Genomic DNA, 15,687 nt, shown 5'->3' on the forward strand with positions numbered 1-15,687 from the left:
TAACAGAAATAGAGACATACCATAGCACTGATCTGCCATCTTTGGAGAGTCCCGTAATACCATACTTCTATGTGATGCTAGGGTTCAAACCCAGGGCCTTTCACGTACTAAGGAAATGTCCTGATCCCAGCACCCCTTACGTGCTGGAAATCATACCTCTTACTGTAAGAATACATGTAAAGTCTCTTTGTTCTTTGAAAGTCATCACCCAAAAGCAGGGAGCATGGACTCATAACCTAAGCCTGAGAAACTTAGAATCTTCATCAGGTTAAAGAAATGACAGGCATCCCTGCTCTAGAAACAAGGCATTACTAGTTGATGTCATTAACTGGACGCAACAGAGAAAAGAATCAATCGATCTAATCAGAAGTGACTATGTCTTCACAGTCAAGATGGTACTGTTTCTACCCCAGGAGCTGAAATAGTCCAAATAGCCAAAGAACCCTTTGTGCAAGATGGTGCCTCTAGTCTACTGTTCACTTTTACTGAAAGTGACAACAAACACTCTGGCTCTGAGAAAGCAGGGCTCCAGGACACATTGGTGGGGTTGTCTGCCCAGGGAAGTCTGGTTGGCATCATGCTAGCATCTGGAACCTGGTGGCTGAAAAAAGAGTTAACATATACAGCCAAAAAATGTTGACTAATCATGAATCAAAAGGCTGGAATAGTGTAGATGTAGATTTAGGAGTCTCCGTTTTGCATATAGCTAGTAGGCCTATTTTAGTTATATTCCAAAGGGCCCATGACTATACTAGTTTTTTTTGTTTGTTTGTTTGTTTGTTTTCCTGAGCTTAACCTCTGATATGCAGGTGGATCTAAGTTATTGTCTGGGGAGATGATGTCATGGCTGAAAAAAGGACCAGAAAACTAGGTCAGGGAAGAAAGTAGCTTTTACTGGTCATCTCTATCAGGAACAACACAGTAGACCCCTTTGTGGGTCCCCATAGGACCTTGCCCTCAACTTGAATCAACAATGGTAGAGAATGTTCCATCCTCCAAAGGGAGGCTGGACAACATACTCTATGCTACACCTGAGGAAGATGGGTCCTAAAATTGGGGCAGCTTGGAATGTTCCTACTCATGATCACAGAATGTGAGCTCAGATCTACAGGGACACAAAGGTTACATTGGCTCCTAAGCTAAATATGGGCCCCAGATCAGATCAAATTGATAGGGTTTACAGTCAACAACATTTATATACCTTTCCCATATCTGGGAGATGCTATTTATTTTAAAAACAGCACAACAAACTTAAAATATGCAACATGTTAGAGTTTGAATGAACTTCAACCTCCTCTTTTTACTCTTCAACTTTAAATAATAATCCTAACATTTTTTTTGTCAATCCTAAAGAATAAAGATGTGCTTTCAACTCAGAGTGTAATTCTTTCTAGAATATCCCGTAGAGTTTTTAAAATTTCCAGACTTGTTTATTTTGTTTTTGCTTTGAATTGCCTTTTCAAAAGAGAAAGTCCTATGAGTGTTGTCTGGAAAGATCCGCATATCCACAAACATCTTCCCCCAGGTCTTGCCACAACTGTGTTTAATTTCCACATTAGTCATCATTTGAAAGCATGAAATACTTCTGCTGAATGCAACCGTTAGCTGGGAAAGGCAAAGCTTTTGTCAGCTCTTAAGACTCCATCTTCAGTTGCCTTATCAATTTCCTTAGCATGCATTCATTTAGTCATTAAACAATTCAACAAAATGTTATTGAATGCACACTGGAAGATAGGATTATAATACTGAATAGTTATATTCCCTGTACGTAGTAACTGGAGGAAAACAGTAGGTATAATGGTTAGGAGTGCCACCACTGGAGTTCAAACAATAGCTTTCTTGTTTTTATCACTGTCTTTCTCTAGCTATTTCCCCTTGAGCAAACCTCTTGTGCCTCAGATTGAATATACATATGTAAGTGCTCTACCAAAGAAAGAATAACCTAATAACTAGAACACAGAAAAATAACTCTTAGACTCTGTAATTACATAGTTTCCTGAACTTGTGATTCCCTTGAAAGCTAGGAGTTTGGCCTGTGTTAATTTGTAGTCCCTAATATATATGTAATATATATAATGATATATTATATATTAATATATATTGATAGAGTAATATAATATATATATATTAGGGGCTAAATGCATGACTTGGAAGAGAAGATGGGAACATAGAAACAATGGGCAAATATATACAAATATAGATAGATATATGTAGAGATAATAATCCATATTTGCCAACTTCAGAGAACTGTTGTAGCTTATAATGATGGGATTGGGGATTCAGAACTCTGGTGGTAGGAGGTGCAGAGTTGTACCCCTGTTATCTTATCATTTTGTAAATTAATACTAAATCACTAATAAAAATAACTGGAGTTTATGAACTATGAAATTGTTTAAATATTGAACAAAATTTTTCACTTATGTATGTTATAGTTTTAGAGGTCATATGCAAACATCAATTATATATTTTAAATTTATTTATTTATTTATTGGATATAAACAGAGAAATTGAGAAGGAAGAGGAGGTAGAGAGGGAGCAACAAAGAGACACCTATAGAATTGCTTCATCCTGCTTGAAGATTTCTCCCTGCAGGTAGGGACTGGAGATTTGAACCTGGCTCCTTGCACAGTATAGCATGTGCTCTTAATGAGCGCACCACCAGCCAACCCCAAGATAAATTATTCTCGAACTTTGCTAAGGTGGCATGAACATATGTGGCTCCTTTGCAAAAGAATTCTTGAAAGTCATATTACAGTTTACTCTGAGCTGAGGAAATGTTTCTTTTTATGGATAAAGAATGTAGGAGAAGTAAGGTGTGAGAGATTGAAGAATATAAGAAGGAAGTGGAAGAGATGAGAAACAAGGAAAAGGAAAGAGGGAAAATAAAAGGCAGAGAAAGAGAAAAGAAGAAGAAGGTGATAGAGAAGGAAAAAGTTATATGCTGATTAAATCAGTGGTCAGAACACTTTCCAGAAAAGAACATAGAACTCTTATTTCTGGTTAAACCAGTTTTGCTCATTTCTCCCCCCTTTACAATCTCATATACAAGGTAATACTGATTTGTCAATTGTACTGTTAAGCTGTGTTTGAAGGTAGAAGAGGGCTAATTGCAGACATGGAGAGCATGCCAACATGAAAGAACCAAGGAAGGTCAAGCAAAATAGTTCACCTGTTAGTAAGTCTGTTCTATCATATGATAGACACTAGTTCAAGCCTAGATCTGGGAAAGAGCTCTTTTTTTCTTCCTCTCACTGTTTCTGTCTCTCTGAAAAATGCAGTCCAGAGCAGTGAAGCTGTAGGCACAACAACAACAAATTTAAATTATAAAAAGCCAGAAACAGTCTAACACTGCAAAGAGTGAGGCAGTTTTAAAAAATCACTCACATGCTAGCCCGATGTATCAAAATTCTAGTGTTGTTCTTCTATAGCTGGCATGGGATGGGGTCCAAAACAACATAAGTATAGTTGAAATAAATTCTAGTGTAGAAAGTCTGAAACTAAATTGTAAACATTTTTTATTTTTTATTCTTATTTTTATATTTTAAATGCTTTATGCATTTCAGTGTGTTTATTTTTAAGAGACAGAGAAAAGTTGAGAGGGAAGAAGGTGATAGGAAAGGGGGGGGGGGAGTCGGGTGGTAGCGCAGCAGCTTAAGTGCGGGTGACACAAAGCACAAGGACCTGCGGAAGGATCCTGGTTTGAGCCCTCGGGTCCCCACCTGCAGGGGAATTCCCTCACAGGCAGTGAAGCAGGTCTGCAGGTGTCTATCTTTTTCTCCCCCTCTCTGTCTTCCATCCTCTCTCCATTTCTCTCTGTCCTGTCCAACAAAAACTGTAATAACTACAACAATAAAAAGAACAAGGGTAACAAAAAGGAATAAATAAATAAATATTAAAAAGAAAAAGAAAAAGAAAAAAAGGAAAGGAGGGAGGGAGGGAGAGAGAAGAGAGAGATATGGTCAGCTCTGCTTCACTACTCATGAAGCTTCTCCCCTATAGGTGGGGAATGGGTGCTTGAAGCCAGGACCTTGTGCACTACACTGTAACTTGGCTTTATTGAGTGAGCCACAGCCTAGCCTTACAGATGTTAAAGTGTACTAAGTTCAAAATACACACACACACACACACACCATAATTAAGATATCCCTTGTAGGTTTTTTTAAAATATATATATATTTATATATATAGTAATTTTTTTCCTAACAGATAGTGGAAGGCTAATAAGTTTCATTTATTTCTTGAGCTTAAAAATAATTTTGGAGGGGCCAGGTGTGGATCAACTGGTTGAGCTCACATCTTACAATGCACAAGAACCCAGGTTTAAGCCCCTGGTCCCCACCTGTAGGGGGAAAGCTTGGTGAGTGGTGAAGCACTACTACAGGTGTCTTTCTGACTCTCTCCCTCTATCTTCCCCTTCCATCTAGATTTCTGACTGTCTCTATCCAACATATAAATAAATAGATAGATTAAAAATAATTTTGGAAATTATTACTACTAAGAGAAGTGTGGGGGTCTGAGCGGTGTCACACTGGGTTAAGCACACATAGTATGAAGTACAAGGACCCAGTTTGAACCCCTGGCTCCCTACCTGTGGGGGGTCATTTTACAAGTGGTGAAGCAGGTCTACAGGTGTCTATCTTTCTCTCCATCTATCTTCCTCTCCCCTCTCAATTTCTCTCTGTTCTATCCAATAAAAATGAGAGAAAAAAATGGCCACCAGGAGCAGTGGACTCATGGTGCCAGCACCAAGCCCCAGTGATAACTCTGGTGGCAACGGGGGGGGGGGGTGTATAATTGGAGTGTCTGTGGCTACAAAAAATGCCAACAGCATGGAACCTTATTTAATTAAGATTGTTCTTTAGTTTTCATATGGTTAGGGGTGGAAACCATATAGAGAAAACATCTCAGGCAGGATAGAGAGACAGACAGTTATGAAATTCCAAAGTGGTGATTATGATGAATTGAATGTCATACCAGTCAGTTTCTGTAAGATTCCTTACATTTTAATGTTACCAAAAAGCTAAATGTTGAAGTACCTTCATTATTTACTAGAAATCACATGCCATGATTTCAACTTAAAGATAAAGAGGAAGTTCAAACTAAAGAAAACTTGGTTTAACTGATGGCTTATGCAAGTATGTGGTCTTGGTATAAGTGGAAAGCAAACTGCAGACTCAAGAGTGCACAGAAACACCCATCAAAAGTTCGTCTCTGCTTCAAAGCAAACTCTCTGAGAGCAGACAGGAAGTGTCAAAGACAGTCACAAGTTGAGGTAATGAAAATTGCCAAATGTCACAGTAACCTCTGTGATGTGATTTTAGAAGAACACACACACACACATACACACCACAAATAAATTTTCACCCAGACTTCTCCCACACATAAAAATCTTGTACAGTATCTTGAAACTTGTCTTATTTCTGCAGGACATACATCACTTTATATTTTAAAGTCCTTTGAACATTTTGCAAAAGAGAGAAGTGTGTAGCACAACTTAAGACAGATTAAGGGACAAATCATGGTTCTTTTAAACCATATGTTTTTCCCATATGGGAAATGACCACTGTGTGGCCATTTTCAGAACATACTGAAATATGAACTCTCATCAGTGCTCACAGTCAAACCATCATCTTCCTCTGTCACTCATCTGTACACTCATCATGAGACTCTTTATCATAGTAAAAGGATCAGGGCAGTCCACAGAAGGAAAGTAAAGTCAGAACAAATCATTTACAGAGGTAATGAATGGAATTAGCAATGTAGATATCCAATGAATGGGAGAGATTTTGAGGCAGGGAGTGCCAGTAAAACAAAAACATAGAGTGTAAATATATGGGGGAAGTTCTAGGAACAATACAAAGGTCACAGGCTAGAATTGAATAAGTGCAGACTAGGGCTGGGGAGACAGCATAATGATTATGCAAAATACTTTCTTTTTTAATATTCATTTATTTATTCCCTTTTGTTGCCCTTCTTGTTTTATTGTTGTAGTTATTATTGATGTCCTTGTTGTTGGATAGGATGGAGAGAAATGGAGAGAGGAGGGGAAGACAGTGGGAGAGAAAGACAGACACCTGCAGACCTGCTACACTGCCTGTGAAGCAACTCCCCTGCACGTGGGGAGCCGGGGCTCCAACTAGGTTAAGCGCCACGTGCACTTAACCTGCTGCCCTACCACCCGACTCCTGCAAAAGACTTTCATAACTGAGGCTCTGAGGTCTCAGGTTCAGTCCCTAGCACCACCATAAACCACAACTGAGCAGTTTTCTGGTTTTTCTCTCTGTGTCTCCGTCTCTCTTTAAAATAAAATAAAGTATTAAAAAAATAAGTGCAGGCTATAAGAAGGAGAGAAGGCACTACAGTCAATGAAGGGGCTAAGTCAAACTGAGTCAAACCAAATTAAGTACCACTGAGAGGTTAGGGGCTGAGGCAGATTAAACTGAATGGCGCATTAAAGGTTTATTCTGCTAGTTGAGCTGAGAATTGGCTATGGAGAGACCAAGGCAGAGTGAAGTCTATATACAAGAATTGTATGGATGGATGGCTCATAGGATGCATGATGTGTAGAATAAATATGGGAGTGCAACATAGATGCATAAAGATAAGATTCACAGGGATCCTCACAAGCACAGTAGGTGAGTTGTTTTCATATCACATATTTGGGAATCAGATATAAGGCTCTAAGTTCACGTGTATATAAATGTGTGAGACTTTACCTATATTAATATTTACTGCTTATCTCCTGTGCAGAAAGCATTTTAATTTGACAAATGCTTTCACCTAATTTCTGCTGAACCTATAAATATATGTGTAATATAGTGCCTTTTAATGTCAAGTTCCATATGATAAGGCTACTTCTAGTTCCTGGAAAAGAAAAAAATAGCACATTCTAATATTGCCTAGCTGAAGTGATTTTCTTTTTTTAATTCTGAACTTTGTGGAAGAAGTCTGCTCACATAAATATAAATGTAAAGGTCATGGTTTCAATTCTCATTGAGGTATATTCAATTTAAAGAACTAAAAAGTCTCCACGAGTACAAATTCTTTCTTAACCCTTATGAAGTTACTCATCAGATAGGCACAAGAAAGGGCCCAAAGAGTCAATCTGGAAAGTTTCTGTAGGTTTAAAACCAGTGATCCCAGAGAATCTAAATATTTCTTTAATTCAATTGGTTTGAAACCTACAGAATCTGGTTAATTTTATAGACTCCCCTCCATCCCTCTAGTCATAAAGATTTACACATTTCTGGCATGTGTCAAACACTGAAGATACAGATTTAACAGGGCATATAAGACACTTCATTCATGAAACTTGCTTTCTGAATGAGCAAAGGCAAATAGACAATAAAAAAGTAAATCTGATCATTTTAATTAAGTACGTGCTATGAAATAAATTTACTTTCAATTTTAATCAATTTCAGTGATTAGCAGTACTATAAAATATTATGAGAACAATTTTACAACGTTAGATGTGTAGCAAGGTGGTTAGAGGGAGATCATAAATAGCATTGAAATGATGGTGTTGTGTGTGATGAAGTTTCAAAAGGATCCTGGTTTGAAAAGTAACACCAAGGGAGGGGATGGAATACGGAACTCTGGTGGTGGGAATTGTGTGGAATTGTACCCCTCTTATCCTATGGTCTTGGAAATTGTGTGGAATTGCACCCCTCTTAACCTATGGTATTGTTGATTTTTTTTTACTCTAAAAATAAATTAATGGCAATTTAAAAAATAACTTCAGAGAACAGGAGGGCAGAATAAAGGTAAGGAGATAATATCTGAGTGACACAAGGATGAGAAAGACCCAGCTATGTGAATATCTGATGAAAAAAGCCCCCAAGCACCAGCTACAGTGGGTACAAAGCCCCAAGGCTGGAAATGAAAGCCACAGAGTAGGAACCGAGAGTGGGTATATATCTATATGACCATATTATTTTAAAATATCATTTTTAGTATCTGTGGCTTAGTAGACACAACCTTCGTACATAGGCTTCTCAGGAACTGTAGGGTATCCCCAATCTAGCACTCAAAAGGTGAATATGACTCTGCACTTCTGCTCAAATGATTACTTTCATTTTGAATGACCAAAGCCATTTGATATCATTTGTTAAATAATTTTATTATCACCTCTAAAGTATAGTATATATGGACTTGTCACAAAACTTCAGCAGGTGCCTGAATATATTGAACTCCATCTTGTTTCCTTGACTAAGAATCTTGTCTGCTGAAGGAAACTCAGAGATTGCTCATATGGTTTTCTGGATTTGAATCCTGGGTCTGTCTGCCACTTAGCTATAGGATCATGAACAAATAGTTTAAAATTTCTATACCTAAGTGTTTCATAAAATGAAAACAATGAGAATGCTTTCTAGGATTTTTTGAGTGTATTTCATTAAATGATGCCTATATAGAACTTGAGATGAGTTAAGAGCAGAGTAGAAATTATGATCATGTTGTTAACTGAATTATCAATACCAGCTAAGCTGTGCTTGCCATTTCAACTCAAATTCATTCCATTTCCTACCCTAATGTATTTTTCATTTTTGAAAGCCAAATTTTTGTAACCTATAAAGCTCTCAGATTAAAAGCCACAATCAGGGAGTCGGACTGTAGCGCAGCGGGTTAAGCGCAGGTGGCACAAAGCACAAGGACCGGCATAAGGATCCCGGTTCGAACCCCGGCTCCCCACCTGCAGGGGCGTCGCTTCACAGGCGGTGAAGCAGTTTTGCAGGTGTCTATCTTTCTCTCCTCCTCTCTGTCTTCCCCTCCTCTCTCCATTTCTCTCTGTCCTATCCAACAACGACAACAACAATAATAACTACAACAATAAAACAACAAGGGCAACAAAAGGGAATAAATAAATAAAATAAATTTTTAAAAAAGCCACAATCAGCATAACGTGTAGTGGTTTGTTCCCAGAAAGTCATTACATGCTGTGAGTAAATGTTAATATACTGCTAGGTAATAAGTGGCTGCACGCTGAATTATTTTGCTAAAGATTTAGTCAGTACCAATAGTGACACACCTGTTTGAGTACAACATATGTTACCACATGCAAGGACCCAAGTTCAAGCCCCTGCTCCCCACCTGTAAGTGGGAAACTTTACATGTAGTGAAGCAGTGCTGCAGGCGTCACATATTCTCTCTCTCTCTCTTCCTCCTCTCTGTTTTTCTCTGTCCTACCAAATAGAAAATAATAAATAAATAAATAAATAAATAAATAAAATTTAAAAGAAATATAGCCATTTAGAGTGACATTTTCTCATGGAAATATAGTTTGAGAAACATAGCAGTTTAAAATAGTCTAACTAACTACATAAACATGCTTTAAAAAAAAAGGTAATAGGGCAGGGGAGTGACTCTGGGTAGAACACAAGTATTGCATGTGTGATGCTAAGGTTCAATCCCCATTGCTGCATACCAGAGAATTCTTTTGTCTCTCATTCTCAGTAATGAACAAAAAGTTCAGATAATAATTGTTAACGATGTATTTTATTTAACCTATGGCCAAAATATTTTAATTCACTATGAAGTCAATATAAAATTATTAATGAGATATTTTATGGGCTTTGTGCAGTATTTAAAATCCAGTGTCTATTTTGCACCTACAGACCATCCCAATAAGGACTAGCCATGTATTTGCAGTGCTCCATAGACATGTAGGTAGTGAATACCATCTGGAAAAATACAACATCCTGACATGCATTATCCTGTGTAGTTCAGTACCTATCAGAAGAGAACCCTACTACAGAAGTTGAAAACTGCTGTTACTTTACCCATTCCATGCTCCCAGAGGGCTAGAGAATGGGAAGGCTATCATGGGAGGGGGTGGGTTATGGGGATTGGGTGGTGGGAATTGTGTGGAGTTGTACCCCTCCTACCTTATGCTTTTGTTCACTAATCCTTTCTTAAATAAAAAATTTAAAAAAAAAAAATCAGTGCAAAATCTACTTCTACGGTAAATGTTTCTGCTACTCAAGTAAACATATTTAAACAACTAAAATATGGAAAATACTTCTGATTTTCTTTGTAGAAGAAGAAGTTTGTTTCTCAGGGGGTTGGGAGATAGCTCAGCTGGTTAAATGCACATGGCGATAAACTCAAGGACCGGAGTGAAGGGTCCTGGTTCCTGTCCCTGGCTCCCCCCCTGCTGGAGAGCCGCTTCACAAGCAGTGAAGCAGGTCTACAGGTGTCTGTCTGTCTTTCTCTTCCCCTCTCTGTCTTTCCCTCTTCCTCTCCTCTGTCCGTTTCTCTCTGTCCTATCCAATAACAACTACATCAATAACAACAATAATAATAACCACAACAATGATAAAACAAGAAGGGCAACAAAAAGGGGGGAAATAGCCTCCAGAAGCAGTGGATTCCTGGTGCAGGCACCGAGCCCCAGCAATAATCCTGGAGGCAAAAAAAAAGTTTGTTTCTCATAAGATAATTTTTCATATGTATTTCTCATTCAATATAGTTTAGAAGGACTATTTAGGACTACACTAAATAACTGGAAAATAGTGAACTTGCTTTATTTGCTTGAATATTTAGAAAAACAATTCAATTCTACTTTTGTGGTGAAAAGAAGCCATTTAGGGGAAGCCAGGTGGTGGTGCACTGGTTGAGCACACATGTTACAATGCACAAGAACCCAGGTTCGAGCCCCTAGTCCCCATTTGCAGGGGGAAAGCTTTGCAAGTGGTGAAGCAGGACTGCAGGTATCTTTCTGTCTCTCTCCCTCTGTATCTCCCCCTCCTTTCTCGATTTCTGATGGTCTCTAGCCAACAAATAAAGAAAGATAATTTAAAAATTAAAAAGAAGGGAGTCGGGCGATGGCGCAGTGGGTTAAGCGCACGTGGCGCAAAGCGCAGGGACCAGCGTAAGGATCCCGGTTTGAGCCCCTGGCTCCCCACCTGCAGGGGAGTCGCTTCACGGGCAGTGAAGCAGGTCTGCAGGTGTCTTTCTCTCCCCTCTCTCTCTGTCTTCCCCTCCTCTCTCCATTTCTCTCTGTCCTATCCAACAACAAAGCAACGTCAACAATAGCAATAATAACCGCAACGAGGCTGCAACAACTATGGCAACAAAAAGGGGGGAAAATGGCCTCCAGGAGCGGTGGATTCATGGTGCAGGCACCGAGCCCAGCAATAACCCTGGAGGAAAAGAAAAAAAAAATTAAAAAGAAAAAGAAGGGGCTTGGGCAGTAGCGGGTTGAGCACACGTGGCGCGAAGGACAAGGACTGGCATGAGGATATGGGTTCCAACCTACCCCCCCATCTGCAAGGGAGTCACTTCACTGGCGGTGAAGCAGGTCTGCAGTTGTCTTTCTCTCACCCTCTCTCTCTTTCCCTCCTCTCTCGATTTCTCTCTGTCCTACCCAACAACGAACGACATCAACATCAACAAAATAACCACAACAAGGCTACAACAACAGGGGCAACAAAAGGGGGGAAATAATGGCCTCCAGAAGCAGTGGATTCATGGTGCAGGCACTGAGCCCAGCAATAACCCTGAAGGCAAAAAAAGAAAGAAAGAAAAAGAAAAAGGAGACATTTAGGCTAGAGTAACTGACTCAGTACAAACCTGCATTATGTTGGTACATCTCAGTGAAAATATACTAGTGTCATTTTCCTACTCACCACATGATCTACCTTCAAATGCTGTACTTTAAAATTCATTCGGTGTTTTTCTAAGTGATTTTCCAGACTCTCAGTTGTTATACATAATAAATGACATTATTTCCATCATCATTAATAACATACTGTCAAGACCAGAGTAACCTGGATTGTTCAAAGTAAAGAAGTTGATAAAAAAAAAAAGTGGAAATCCTGAGTTTACTCTACTCATCTCAAATTAGACCTAAAATTAGACATCTCACCTATTCACTCCTTTCTTACCAACTTTAGTCTTACCTTTTCTTTTAACCTTAAGAATCCAACTGCTATAAGAAGCAACCAAGAGCACAGCTATATACAAGATACTGGGTACTGTACAGCAAACCCTGACAAAAGGACTTTTCAAAGTTAACTCAATTACCAAATAATGTGATGATAACATTAACTATCGATTGTCTTCCTAAGACAGCAGGAACCTCACATCTCCACTATAGAGCCTCTACTTCCCCCAGTCCTGGAACCCTTGGATAGGGCCCACTTTCCCATATGCCTCTCCCAATACGTATCAAATAATATTGCATCTGCCGATCACAACCTAATCAACGCAATGATGGCCACCTCAACATGCTTCACTTCAGACTGTGTCCAGAGACTTCACGTGTGGAATGACAACCCTTCAGCTCCATTACTCGGGTGAGACCTTTCCTTTCATAGTATACTCTAATTCCATCTCAGGTAGTTCACTTTCTAACAAAGTCCCAAAACCTAGATATACACCAGTTTCTGTGAGAGAGAGCTTATGTTCACACGTATCCGTAAACAAGTGCAAAATATATACCTGAAAGCAGAAGTACACTCGAGTTTGCAGTGAGTACCCCCCTAACACTTCCTCTCCACTATTCCAAGCTTTGGGTCCATGATTGCTCAACAATTTGTTTGGCTTTGTATGTTAACTCTCTTTTCAGTCACCAGGTTCCAGATGTCATCAGGATGCCGGCCAGGCTTCCCTGGACTGAAGACCCCACCAATGTGTCCTGGAGCTCCGCTTCCCCAGAGACCCATCCTACTAGGGAAAGAGAGAGGCAGACTGGGAGTATGGACCGACCAGTCAAGGCCCATGTTCAGCGGGGAAGCAATTACAGAAGCCAGACCTTCTACCTTCTGCAACCCACAATGACCCTGGGTCCATGCTCCCAGAGGGATAGAGAATGGGAAAGGTATCAGGGGAGGGGGTGGGCTATGGAGATTAGGTGGTGGGAATTGTGTGGAATTGTACCCCTCCTACCCTATGGTTTTGTTAATTAATCCTTTCTTAAATAAATAAAAAAAACAAGAATCCAACTGCTATGTTGATAGTGATAATCATAACAATTAACAAAACACAGTGATTATCAGTAAGTAAAATAACTCACCTTTGGCAATCTCAGTGGTAATTTGCAAATTGGCAACTCATAGTGGTTTTCATTAAGTACAAGAGATTGATCCAAATTGGGAATTGTCTTTTCTTTAGAGAGTTTATAAACTGCAATCGCACCCTTATAATGAGGGCAGCTATAGTTTCCAAATTCATCTACCTCTTTGATTTGGAGTTCCAGCCTGGAATTTCTTTGCAAATGGAAAATAAGTTTGTGATCCTTTCTATAATCTTTCCCATTACCTAAAGAGAAGTAAAACACATTTGTTGCTAATAAGATACACCACTTTTTCTTAGTTAATATTTAGAGCCCTGAATTACCACTTCATTTCATCAACAGAAAATTAAAACTTTTTGTACAGCATTACTTTTTGTCAAAATATCACCTCATAAAACAGCCATAGGCTGAGACTATGCTGATTACTAAAATAATTTATCTCCAATAACTGGACTAGATACTCCTTAACTGCTTCCAAACCTAATAATTTTTGCTTTCTTTTCATATTTCACCTAACTGTAACAAGAATTAATGGCAGTTTTCAACTCTGTATGGATATAAAAATTATTTTCACTTTCTAATTGTCTTTCTTCTTTCCCCTAATTAATCATACATTTCACACTATCACACCTTCACAACAGACATTCTAGAACTAGTACATTCATCTCTAGCAAAGAGAGGCTTTTAAATTAAAGTTAAAACTAATGGAAGTAAAAATGTAATTAGATCTCATAAAGTTTTGACATAAGAGTCAACTCTTCAGTTACTTGTCATATTTCAAAGAGTCAGTAGTCACATAGTGTGGATAAAAAAATTTTTTTGACAGTGCAGAAAAAAAATCTCATCATAGAAATAGATAATGCTTTTCCAGAAATTCCTAATGTACTAGTTACTAGATTTGTGTTACTGAATTTCTACTAAAACCTAGTAAATTCTCTTCCCCTTAGTGTCATTTTGTTTCTACTGTCCCTTGAAAACATTAGAATTTGAGTGAATAGAATACTTCATTCAGCCTTGTTTCTTATTTATTTCACTTAACATGAATTTTTCAAGGTCCATCCAAGATCTCCAAGATTGGCTGAAAATGGTGAAGTCACCAGTTTTTATAGCTGACTAGATATGTGCAGATAGACCACAACTTGCTCAGGCACTCTTCTGTTGTTGGACACCGGGGTTACTTCCAGGTTTTGGCTATTACAAATTGTGCTGCCAAGAACATATGTGTACACAGATCTTTTTTGGATATGTTGGGTTCCTTGGGATATATCTTCAGGAGAGGAATTGCAGGATCATAGGGTAGGTCCATTTCTAGCCTTCTAAGAGTTCTCCAGACTGTTCTCCACAGAGGTTGGACCAATTGACATTCCCACCAGCAGTGCAGGAGGGTTCCATTGACCCCACAACCTCTCCAGCATTTGCTGCTGTTACCTTTTCTGATGTATGACATTCTCACAGAAGTAAAATGGTATCTCGTTGTTGTCTTTATTTGCATTTATCTGACAATCAAAGATTTGGAGCATTTTTTCATATGTTTCTTGGCCTTTTGGATCTCTTCTGTGGTGAATATTCTGTCCATGTCCTCTCCCTATTTTTGGATGGGGTTATTTGTTGTCTTGTTGTTGAGTTTGGCAAGCTCTTTATATATTTTGGTTATTAGCCTCTTGTCTGATGTATGGCATGTAAAGATCTCCTCCCATTCTATGAGGGGTCTCTTGGTTTGGGTAGTGGTTTCTTTTGCTGTGAAGAAGCTTTTTAATTTGATATAGTCCATAGGTTTATGCTTGCCTTAGTTTTCTTTGTAATTGGATTCGTTTCATTGAAGACGTCCTTAAAATTTACGTGGAAAAGAGTTCTGCCAATATTTTCCTCTAAGTATCTGATAGTTTGTGGTCTAACATCCAAGGCTTTCATCCACTTGGAATTTACTTGTGTATTTGGTGAAATATAATGGTTGTTTCATCCTTCTGCATGTTTCAACCCATTTTTTTCCAACACCATTTGTTGAAGAGACTCTGCTTTCTCCATTTAATAGTCTGGGCAACTTTGTCAAAGATTAGATGTCCATAGTGTGGGGGCTTACTTCTGGGCTCTCAATTCTATTCCACTGGTCAGTGTGTCTATTCATGTTCCATTACCAAGCAGTTTTGATTACAATGGCCCTATAATACAATTTCAGCTGATCTTGAATGGACCTTGAAAAATTCATGTTAAGTGAAGTAAGTCAGAAACAGAAGGATTTATATGAGGTAATCTCACTCTCAGGCAGAAGTTGAAAAACAAGATCAGAAAGAAAAAAAAAAAAAAAAAACCAAGTAGAACCTGAACTGGAATTGGCATGTTGCACCAAAGTAAAAGACTCTGGGGTGGGGGGTGGGGTGGAGAATACAGATCCAAAAAAGATGACAGAGGACCTAGTAGGGGATGTATTGTTATATGGAAAACTGAGAACTGTTATGCATGTACAAACTATTTACTGTTGAATGTAAAACATTAATTCCCCAATAAAGAAATTTTTTAAAAAAGGAACTTGACTAAGGTTGGATAAAAAAAGAATACTTCATTCAGATGGGTCTTATATTTACAGCAAGTAAAATATATTTCTTTGTTCTTATAATAATAAAACAGACACTGCCATGTTGTTTTTGCTTTTATTTTTGTTTTATATTTTTAGATAG

At 38.5% G+C, this 15,687-nt stretch overlaps 1 protein-coding gene across 1 annotated transcript in view; it reads right to left on the reverse strand.

Moving 5' to 3' along the window:
* The window catches only part of DTHD1 (death domain containing 1), a 79,830-nt gene that overhangs the window by 17,616 nt on the left and 46,527 nt on the right, over positions 1-15,687 (reverse strand). Inside the window, exon 8 of the mRNA XM_007522807.3 lies at positions 13,013-13,257. Coding sequence (XP_007522869.2) covers positions 13,013-13,257 — 245 coding nt within the window. The remainder of the gene's footprint in view (positions 1-13,012; positions 13,258-15,687) is intronic.

This window comes from Erinaceus europaeus, chromosome 3, assembly GCF_950295315.1.
Source record: "Erinaceus europaeus chromosome 3, mEriEur2.1, whole genome shotgun sequence".
Taxonomy (NCBI): Eukaryota; Metazoa; Chordata; class Mammalia; order Eulipotyphla; family Erinaceidae; genus Erinaceus; species Erinaceus europaeus.